Source organism: Rhinatrema bivittatum, chromosome 16 (assembly GCF_901001135.1).
Source record: "Rhinatrema bivittatum chromosome 16, aRhiBiv1.1, whole genome shotgun sequence".
Classification (NCBI taxonomy): Eukaryota; Metazoa; Chordata; class Amphibia; order Gymnophiona; family Rhinatrematidae; genus Rhinatrema; species Rhinatrema bivittatum.
Window position 1 is genome coordinate 40444966 of NC_042630.1, and position 11317 is coordinate 40456282.

At 44.0% G+C, this 11317-nt stretch overlaps 1 protein-coding gene across 1 annotated transcript in view; it reads left to right on the forward strand.

Annotated features, from left to right (window-relative positions):
- Window positions 1–11317, forward strand: part of LOC115077493 (vomeronasal type-2 receptor 26-like) — a gene marked incomplete at its 3' end in the record, with an annotated part of 38317 nt that overhangs the window by 15057 nt on the left and 11943 nt on the right. Inside the window, exons 4-5 of the mRNA XM_029579783.1 lie at window positions 730–957; window positions 10382–10505. Coding sequence (XP_029435643.1) covers window positions 730–957; window positions 10382–10505 — 352 coding nt within the window. The remainder of the gene's footprint in view (window positions 1–729; window positions 958–10381; window positions 10506–11317) is intronic.

The following is an 11317-nucleotide window of genomic DNA, read 5'->3' on the forward strand; positions in this document are numbered from 1 at the left end:
GGGATAGGGTGCACCCTTTACAAACTGGTTATCTTGGGGTGGATCAGTCCCCCCCCCCCCAATCTTTTTGAGTACTCTGAGGTCAAGAAAATTTTTAAAAGCTCTGTACTTCACTGCTTCTCCCCCCCCCCCCCCAACCTTCCTATATTAGTGTTCCTTATATATATATATTTTTTTTACTATCCATATGAGTATGTTGGTTGCCCTGGTTTACAGGCCATACCCAGTGTTATTTCTGCATAGCTTTATTTAAAATAAGAAAACTGTATGTGTATATTTTGCTTCACTGCTTTATTTTTTCTATTTAATGTTCTGGTTGGATTTACTGTCTACTTACTTAATACTTACTAGTAAAATACTAGTAAAAAGGTTAATTACTTTTTTATTCTGGTGTGATAATTTTATCTGGTCTGTGGTGCCATAAGTGAAAGGTTATTTGGAAATGGCACAGAATTTTAGTATCAGGGTGAGAGGGACCATGTCTAATCCCCCACTTAGGCTACAAACTTGAAGATCAATCATATTAGTAAATATAATTTCTTATGTGGTACTTTCCATCCCAGGCATTGGGGTAATTCATAGTCCAGACCAAGTGCGCGGGGGGCACATATGCAAATATTGAATATATGATAAAACATATACAAAGGGGTTGAATTAGAAAACGCTTGATTCAGGTGAACAGGAGCACCAACTAGACAGTATTTTCTAACCATGTGTTCCTCTTTCTAGCTCAATCACTACATTAAGGAGGTTCACTTTAAAACCCCTAATGGATATGAGATTTTCTTTGATGACAAAGGGAATGTGCCAGCTCACTTTGACATTGAAAACTGGATCCTGCTCCCTGATGGTTCTTTAAGCAGAGTCAATGTTGGAAAATTCAATTCTTCAGCTTCAAGTGGGCTGCAGCTGTTTGTGAACCAAAGTGCCATCTCATGGAATCCTTCCTTTAACCAGGTTTGGGAATTTTAATTTGTTTTTAGTAGATTATATATTGCATTCAAGAAAAGTTACCAGGAAGTGGAGGAGAGCATCATAAGGTATCAGCTTTGTTTTCAAGACAAGCCAAGTGAACTCATCATTTATTTATGTCATGCTTTTCCATCAAAAGAATCCAAAGCACGTTCCAGGACCTATAACAGATACCTCATATACAATATGCAAAGCAGAATGGTTTAGTACAGTAGAGGTACAGATCTGAGTGTACAGGAGCACATCAGGAATAGCAGATGCAGTATGCTAAAAGAGCAAGTTTAGTACAGCGGGGTGGGGTTTAGATGTATGTGGAGATTATGTACGTTCATGCTACTGGTTTGGGGCAAACACTGCTTCAAATAGACATGTTTTCACTAGTTTTCTGAAGGATAGGAGCCCAGGGAAGAGTCTGATGTTAGGAATAGGGTGTTTCAAATGTTTGGGCAGTGGCATAGAAGAATTAAATTATGTGTGTGTGTGTGTGTGTGTGTGTGTGTGGGGGGGGGGGGGGGTCGAAGATTAACATGGATGGACAGTAGACATTCATGTCTAAGTCCTATTAGTTGTAATCTTATCGATAATTAATAGGGATGTGAATCATTTTTGAACGATTAAAATTATCGTCAGATAATTTTAAAATCGTCCAAAATTGTTAGAGTGCACGATATAATACAAATGCCCCCGATTTATCGTCAGGGGCATTTGTATTGTATCGTTAAATAGGGCGCGGGAAAACCGGCACACCAAAACAACCCTAAAACCCACCCCGACCCTTTAAAACAAATCCCCCACCCTCCCGAACCCCCCCAAAATGTTTTAAATTACCTGGGGTCCAGTGGGGGGGGGGGGGGGGGGGGGGGGGTCCCGGCGCGATCTCCAGCTCTCTGGCCATGGCTGCATTAAGAGAAATGGCGCCGGTGGCCCTTTGCCCTTATCATGTGACAGGGCAAAGGTAGCACCGGCGCCACTTTGGTTCCTGGTTCTCAATGTCAAGCATGCAGGAGATCGCTCCCGGACCCCCGCTGGACCCCCAGGGACTTTTAGCCAGCTTGGGGGGGCCTCCTGACTCCCACAAGACTTGCCAAAAGTCCAGCGGGGGTCCGGGAGCGACCTCCTGCACGCGGGCCGTATTGCCAATATTCAAAATGGCGCCGGCGCTACCTTTGCCCTCACTATGTCATACAGAGCCATCCAGTTTGAAATTTTTTCTTCCTTAAATGGTCTCCCAGCATTCCTTTGGCTTCTTCCTCTGCTGGCCATGTGATACTGTTCTCTGGGCAGGCTAAACAGTACAGCCCATTTTCCAGTCTGTTAACACTGTGAATAGTTTATGCTGGTTCTTGAAGAACATTTTCATTCACAGAAGAGCACACAGGGGTTTTAAAGTATTTTTATATTTCTTTACTTTGTCTGCAGCAGATTTAAGTCTCTGCCAAACTGGGTCAGACTAAAGGTCTATCAAACCTAGTATCCTGTTTGCAATAGTAGCCAATCCAGGTCACAAATACTGGCAGGATCCCAAACGTGTGAGCGCGGTCAGTGGTGCAGCTAGCTTGGAGAAATTTTTGATAAAGCTACGATAATAATTGGCAAATCCGAGAAACCACTGAAGTGCACGTAAACTGGTAGGCTGAGGCCAGTCCTGCATATTTTTCAATTTAGCAGGATCCATCTGGAAACCTTGCTTGGAGATAATATATCCCAAAAAAGGTAAGGATTCGGTCTCGAAAACACATTTCTCTAGCTTGGCATATAATTGATGATCTCGTAAACGTTGCAGAATCTTATAACGTGTTGACGATGAGTTTGTAAGCCTTAGAAAAAATCAATATATCGTCTAGATAAACCACCACACAGATAAAGAGTAAGTCTCTGAAGATTTCGTTAATGAAGTGCTGGAAGACGGCCGGAGCGTTAGTTAAGCCAAACGGCATAACTAGATATTCATAATGTCCATCCCTGGTGTTAAAAGCCGTCTTCCATTCATCACCTTCACGAATCCGGAGTAGATTATATGCTCCACATAAGTCAAGTTTAGAGAAAATTCGAGCTCCTTGTAGTCGATCAAATAATTCCGCAATAAGGGGTAACGGATATCTGTCCTTGATGGTTATAGCGTTGAGTCCCCTAAAGTCGATACAAGGTCGTAATGTCCCATCCTTTTTCTCTACAAAAAAAAATCCAGCTCCCGCCAGGGAGGTAGATCTTCGGATGAAGCCCTTCTGTAGATTGTCCTGAATATATTCGGACATAACCTGAGTCTCTGAAGCAGATAATGGATATGTTCCCCACGAGGTGGCGTGGATCCCGGAATCAAATTAATAGCACAATCAAACTCCCTGTGTGGAGGCAATGTGTCGGCGGCCTCCTTGGAGAATACGTCCGCAAATTGTTCGTATTGAGAGGGTAACTTCCCTAGGCCAGAGGTACAGATGAAACTCTGTGTGTGAGTCACTTCTCTTAAACAAGCTCCATGGCAATTGGACCCCCAATGAGTAAGTTTTAAAGAAGTCCAATCAAACTAGGGGTTGTGACATTGCAACCACGGAATGCCAAGGACCGCCGGGTGAATGGCTTTTCTAATTACGTAAAAGGTAATCTGTTCAGAGTGGTCTGGTGCGATGTGACAATCCAGAGGTTCAGTCTGATGCGGTATAGTGCCTGGTAATGGGTCACCGTGAATAAATGAAACAATTAACGGCTTTGGGCAGGGATGGGTAGGGATCCGTAATTGATCAACTATCTCTTGGAGGATAAATTCTCCGCCAGCACCAGAGTCCACTAGAGCCAAGGTAGTGAATTCATGTCCTTCAATTGTGAGGGTGACTGGTATTGTGAGTGGGGGAGCTGGAGATGTAAGGCCTAGGGTTACTCCCCCCATGGACCCTAGGCTTTGTAGTTTCCCGGACGGATTGGACAGACTGCGATACGATGGCCGGAACCTCCACAATATAGACAAAGTCCTTCCTTACGCCGTCTCTGTCATTCTGCCAGAGATAGAGGACCTCTGCCAAGCTGCATGGGTTCTTTGGTGGTAGTTTCGTTGGATGACCCTTCTCGAGTGTTCATGGGAAGAGGAGATTGAACATAGGAGGTGGTCGGGCGTCTTCTAGATCCCAGGCTTTCCTGAACCCTTTCTTGAAGTCGTCGATCAATTCTGGAGGCGAGCTCAAAAAGGGAATTTAAGGAAGTTGGAAGTTCCCTGGCCGCCAGTTCGTCTTTGATCTTAGCAGATAGTCCTTCTAGGTAAATTGTTCGGAGTGTTGACTCTTCCCAATGAAGTTCCATCGCCAAGGTTCGAAATTCAATATTATAATCCATGAGGGCACGCCCTCCTTGACGGAGATGAAGGAGAGAAGACCCAGCAGCTGCTTGTTTCCCAGGTTCTTCAAACACAGTCCAAAACAATTCCAGGAAATGTGGAAGGTCCTGTAACACCGGGTCAGCGTGTTGCCACAACGGAGAGGCCCATGCCAGGGCTTTACCTTCTAATAAAGATAATATATAGGTAGTCTTAGTTATATCATCTGGAAAGAGTGAAGACTGCAGACGGAAATGCATGCTGCAATGGTCTAGGAAATCTTTTTGGGCCACCAGGTAATGTTGATTTTGTGGGCCTGAGCTCAAAGTCGATGGGACATGGCCCACCTAGGCCTACCCATTTCTCTAACCTATTGAAACCTTAAGACAAAAACCACACAATAAAAGACACTGCCAGAAAGTAAAGTTTCAAAATATGTGACAACTAAGATGTCAAATAGCACATGACATTGTAACTGAAATTACCAGCACATTTTGTGTGTGATATGTACATACATTGTTACAAATGGCAACATGACATATACATAATATAATGTTATCCATTAGCAAAATGATGATTACAGCAAAGAACCTAAAAAATGAAAGTGGCAATCCAATAGTTACTCTAATGTTAGAGCTGATGCCAGCACAATGTGATAGCAATAGAAGGCCCAGACAGTCCATGTTGAAAGAGTGCAATGAAAAGGGACTGTTAAAGGACCATGGCAGCAAAGCTCAAGAAAAGTCCCAAACGGTGTATGTTGAAAGAATGTACTGAAAAGGGACTGCTAATGTGTCATGGCAGAAAAGTTCAAGATAAGGCCCAGACAGTCCATGTTGAAAGAGTGCACTGAAAGGAGACTGCAAAAAGGCTACAGCAGCAAAGTTCAAGTAGGAAGCAGCAGCTCCAGGATCAGAGTGTGCAGCATGGAGGCAGCAGGACCAGTACTAGAGAAGGCAGCATGGATGAGGCAGCATGAGATGAGATGACATAGCAGCATGGAGGCAACAGTTTGAGATGAGATAAGATGAGATGAGATACCAGCAGCAGGATGAGATTAGATGTGATACCAGTATGGAGACAGCAGCAGGATGATATGAAATGAGGTGGCAGCAGCAGAATGAGATGAGATAAGATGAAACACCAGCATCAGGATGAGATGAGACATGATAAGACAGCAGTAGGACCATTACTAGAGACCTCAGCAAGAAGGCAGGACTAAGGGAGAGCATAGGAAGAGCATAATAAGAAAGCAGCAGGACAACACTGACAGACAGTAGATCATCCACATCAGCAAGCTAGCATAGGGACCCTGTAAACAGGATGGGCCGAACAGATTTCCGCCATATAGCTGACGCAGGAAATCTGTAGGCAGGATGGGCCTGAAGTCTTCTTCCATCTAGCTGGCAGACAGGACAGGATGAGCATTCTTCTTCCATCTAGCCAGCACAGGAACTCTATAGATAGGATGGGCCTGGCTTGTTTGAAACTGTCATCTATGATGTAATTGTTAAGGTTTGGTTGGTACCAGTCAGCTTCTTGGGACTTTGCCTCCCCACAACTTTTTGGTGGCTGCGGGTGGCATTTCCTTTAGTGGCCTACCCAACTTCATCCTGAGAGCCCGGGACTATTTCCTGGAGTTGACCTTGCAAGGAGGTTGATGGCATGGGGGCTAGCTGTTGCAAATTCTGGTTTAGTTTCAGGACCGCTCTAGTTAAGTTGGTGATGTGGTTAAGCTCTGTGTAAGGGCTGCTGTCTGCTGCTGCATGGCCTGGGTATGGGCGACTTGAGTCCTCCTCAAGAAGACCATCTCTGCCCATATATGGTCAGTGTACCCCATGCTTCTTCTCAGTGCTGTCTAGTGTGGTCTGTGCTATAGGATCCACTGCCGGTACTGCAGGTAATGGAGTTGGTGGTGGCTGAAGTGCTGTCTGTGGCTGCAGAGCTGGCATCATGGGGCTCATGGAATGAGCTGGCTGGCTGTCTTCCACAAGCCACTGGTCACATCGCATGCTGGAGGCAGGTGGTGACTGGATTGGTTTCTCCCATGGCAGTGCACTCCAAAAAGCTAGAGAGGTTTAGGATGGCAACAAAGGGTAGAGGTGATCCAAGGGGTTGAAGTAGCAGTTGCTACTGCTGTTGATGCTGCTGCTGCTTCTCCTCCTTCTCCTCTTGCTTGCTCCACTGTGTCAGAGCATCCAGTTGAAAGGGGCCGCTGAGACCTGGGACTGCGCTGCTGGTTCCTGGGGTTTCATTGCTGGGACTGGGGGTTTCATGAGCTGGGATTTCCTGGGTGAGAGCTATGGAAACAAAGAAGAAGACATAAGTATGAATACTAAGAAGTACACAAGAAAGCTCTTGGGGAACCAAGACAGCTGCCCTGACTTGCTGCTTGTGAGACGCTCGACGGAGCCCAGCCGTTTTTGCTTCAAAAATGCCCCACTCTGGTAGAAAAAGAAGAGCCAGAGAGCGGGGTTTACCTATACAATTGTCGGTTGTGGAGGCTCGGGGTCCAATGGACTTCCATGTCCTATGTGGAGGACTTAATCCAGGAGCGGGCTCGCTGGAGGAGAGCCGGCAAGCAGAAGAAGCCAGTTCGCTCCCTGAGCTGTCAATCTCTCTTTCCCCAGAGGAGCGGCGTGCCCCCTCCAACCCTGCTGAAGCAAATGCATTGGGCCAGCCTAAGGGAGAGTGGCTGAGAGAGATCGTGGAGACGCTGCAGTGCCTTCTGATTTGGCGTTTTTTCAAATAGCGCCGAATAAGGATTCAGGAAAGGAGGAGGCTTCATCTGTTGACAGAGTAAGAAGGCAAGGAGAAGATTTAGTGTTTCCACAGGTAGCTTGCCAACCAGTGGAACTGGTAAGACCTACTTCTATTACTTTGGACTCCTTATGGGACGCTATACAGGCTTAAAATTTGAATTTGGCTAGCCAATTTAACTCTGTATCTAATTACTTTTCTATCCTGGATACTCGTATTAATTATGTGGAGGAAGAAGTGGTTGAAACAAAAAAGAATTGTGATTTAAATAAGGCTGAGATGGGAAAACTGATGAGTTTGCAACAAAATGTTATAAAGGAAAATCAAATGCTCGCCTACCAGCTGGAAAATTTAGAAAATCAATATAGGAGGAAAAATGTACATTTTATTAATTACCCCAAGGATCCTACTGTGGTCCCAAAAGAAATGTGGAGGAGATATTTAATGGAAAATCTGAAGATTCCAGAGAAAGCTATGCCACTTATTTCTTGCATATATTAAATACCTCCATTTAAGAAGGGCTCTGGAGATATGAATGAAGTAGTGGAGTTTTCACCTATAGTTAAATCTCCCTTGGATGTATCAGCGCTTTTGGAAACTACCCAAAAAGATCTTGTAGATCTGAGTAAGGAAGCTGCAGTCAGTTGGTAATCTAAAAAGCAAGTTTTATTAATGAAAAGACAAGAAGACAAAAAGGAGAGAGGAACAAAAAGAAAAGAGAGAGAGAAAAAAAGGTAATTTGTTCCTCGGAGTAGCATGCGATACAGCAACGGTATAAGTTTCAAGTCTACTCAGCATTCCTGCTGTGTGCACAACTTTTTAAGCCTTTCCTTGTGTCCAATCAGAATGCATCGTCAGCTTCCTTGGGTGTGTTTCTTTTTTCCAGTTACCAATGGGACTTGTTACTCCTAATCCAATCAGGTCCAGCCTTGGGGGTGGTGGCTCCTTTTCGTGCGTACACAGGATGTTCTTTGTTTCACAAGAGAGTCAGGTAAACTAGCCAGAACTGGTTTCTTAGAAGCACATTGTCACAATGTATAGAAAATGTTGCAGCTATTTTAAAATTACATTCTTCATACACATACAATCTGGTTACACCTGTCACATTAATAGTTTCCTTCTTGATGGAATTGGATAAGGAATAGGTCCTTGGAATGTTTTTTCGCCACAGGCTGGAGCATTTACTGAACATGAAGATTCATGTGTTCCCAGACTTTTCAAAACAAAGGAGGAAGCAATTTTTGTTACTCAAACCAAAAATCTTGGAACTGGGTGCTTTTTTCACACTAAAGTTCCCATGTAAATGTTTGATAAAATTTCAGAATGCATCTTATGTTTTTTCCCAACCTTCTCAATTGTCCACTTTTCTGTCGAGTGAGATAACATCTACTCCATTGCCTAATAGCCGTCATGGACAGATTGAAGAATCACTCACCACATAGGTCCTCAATATAGTCAGCATTGCCTATATTTAGTAACAAGTTTACTTTTCTTGAAATTGTGACCTTGATACCTCCTTAATAGTGGACTTGGATGTGGTGATTTATTTACGATGTTGATATTACCTTCTGAGCATTCTCTTATTTGTATGTGATATGTAAAAATATTTTTCGCCACAGATTTTCAAATCAAGTGTATTGTCTTGAGATGTAATTGGAAATGCAGAAATAAAAAAAAAAAAAAAAAGAAGTGCACAAGAACTGTTTTGCATAAGATGTGCCCTTTGCATCATTCAATGTGAGAATCCTATGCAACAAAGTGTGGACGTCTGTAGCAGACTTGACATTTACAGGTGATGTGACTTACTGGCCCTGGCTCACAAAGTGTCCAGTGTCTTGTCCATCCCCTCAAACTCTTCATGTCCCAGCCATTGAATCAGTGCTCCTCCATCGGCATCAGGACACTTGGGCAAGGGGCTCCCCTCTCCAGTCTGCTGCATGCATTTGTTCCTGCTTGCCACATTGTTCTTTTACTGCACGTTTATGTCCCTGTAATGGTGGGCACCCTGCTCTCCGGTCCTCTTGATACCACTGGGCCGGGGTATGGCCGATGTGATGGTCTGACATATCTGACCTTTGGAAGTCCTGGAGTTCATCGCAGCCTAGTTGCCAAACAGAAGGTGGTAATTCCAAAGAAATGCCAACATGATTTCCTCATTGTCCTTCATGCGGAACCTGTAGGCCCATTGTCATGGCCAAGTTGCTGCCTGGCTGCTGCAGGACTGGGTTGCCCCTTTCACTCTCAGTCCTATTCCCCATGCCCTCCATATTGCACTTACCCTGACAAATCCTTACTCCTCTGTTAATTCTCTCTAGCCGTACCCTGTCGTCTTCCTTCCTCAATCACTTGCCTCCCCCTCCTGCTCCTCCTGTCTTTTCCCTCCTTCCTATCTCTAATCCTTGTCATGCTCTTACCACTCCTACTCTTCTCCTCCATCCTATTCTCCCTCCTGCTTTTCCTCCTCACCTCTCCTCTCTTTCCACAACTACCACGAACCATCCACTCCCCAGTACTCGTCTGCATACACCTCAACACACCACTCCTCCACTCCTCACCACTCCTCCACTCCTTCTCTGCTGCTCACTTCTACCCCTCTTCCAATCCTCGCCACTCTTCACCACTCCTTTGCACAAAGAGACAGACAAACTAGAAAAACGCACAAAAACTCCCACACACAGATAAAGACAAAGGTAAAGGAAAACAGATGAGAATACTGAACAACTCACTCAGTTAATCAAGAAAAATGCCTAAGAACATAAGAAATTGCAATACTGTGTCAGTCCGAGGCTCTATCAAGCCCAGCATCCTATTTCCAACAGTGGCCAATCCATATTACAGGACGCCGGTATATGTAAAGAAAGAATATATAGCACAATACAGAAAATGAGGTGCAATGCATAAAATGACACACAATGTGCAAAAAGAAGTGTGACTTATTAGTGGTTTACGTGATGCAATAGACAATCGCATGTCATGATAATTACATTAGCAGAGCGATGTGTCTTTAATTTATCTAACCATGCCGATTTTTTATTGCAGCCCACAAGCTTTATTTACCTTTTTTTGATGAATCTAGGCCTATGTTAGAATAATTTATAACCTATACAGCAGTTATACAGGCACGTCTGACTTCTATGAAGAAATGGGCTTTTAAATGTATATTTTTAACAGTTTTATATGTATTGACTTGAAGAGAAAGGATTTTAACAATTTTATTGTTTGGAAATATGTCTTATTGTTTTGTGCTTGGATTTTATTGATTTAAGGAAATGTCTTTTTCTTGTAAAGAGAATCAACTGCTAACTATGCAGTGTGAGTATATTTCCCATTCTTTTCTGTCCACAGACACCCCGCTCTGTGTGCTCTGAGAGTTGTCTTCCTGGATACAGGAAAACTCTTCAGAGTCAGAAGCCAATCTGCTGCTTTGACTGCATCCCTTGCTCTGAAGGAGAATTTTCCAACAAAAAAGGTCAGAAAAAAAACCCCCAGGTTATTATTTCCTAAATGCAGCCCCTGTCCCAGTCAGCTCTTGGGAGTGGGGAGTGCTCTTCAATGTCCTTAGGATTTTGTACTCATGGGGGCTCTTCTTGCGCACCTGTCAAGGACCCCAAAAAGACGACATCCACACCAGCTCTAATTCAAATTATAAATCTCTACTGACTGAAGGCAGGAAAAAGACAAAAACATAGCTAATCTTCTGAATAGTGCAGCATCCTCAATCATAAATCAGGAAGCAAAGTCACAACAACAACCCAAGACTCATTCACCATTCCACACTTCTTTCCCCAAACAGGTCAGCTCTTTGGAATGGGCACCCTGGGCCTTCCCAGTACCTGTTTGGTAGATGAATTCTTTTCTCCAGGTTCTTCCTCTCTCCTGCTTTTAGTCTCGCACTGATTGCAGCTGAACCACTCTCTAAAGCTGATGAATTTTCACTAGCAGTTCCCTTCCTCTAGCACCTCCCAATACACCGGTCCACCAACTCTCCAGGGAAATCCTCTTCTCCACAAAGGTTCCCGTTTCACTCTGGCAGACTTTCCAAAGCACAAAGCAGGTTTTGCCTTTTCTCACATCTCCTGACATCTCAGCTCTGTAAGACCCCCTTTAGACTCCAATCTTTTGAAAGTCAAGGACGTTCTCTCCCCAAATCCTTCTCCTCCTCTCCTATAGAAACCCAATGCTTTGAATCCTGTCCTCACTCACTTGGCCATCCCTGTAAAGCTTTAGATTTCTGTTTTACTGGTCTACTAGATTTGTTGCATTTGTTATTATGTTTTAATG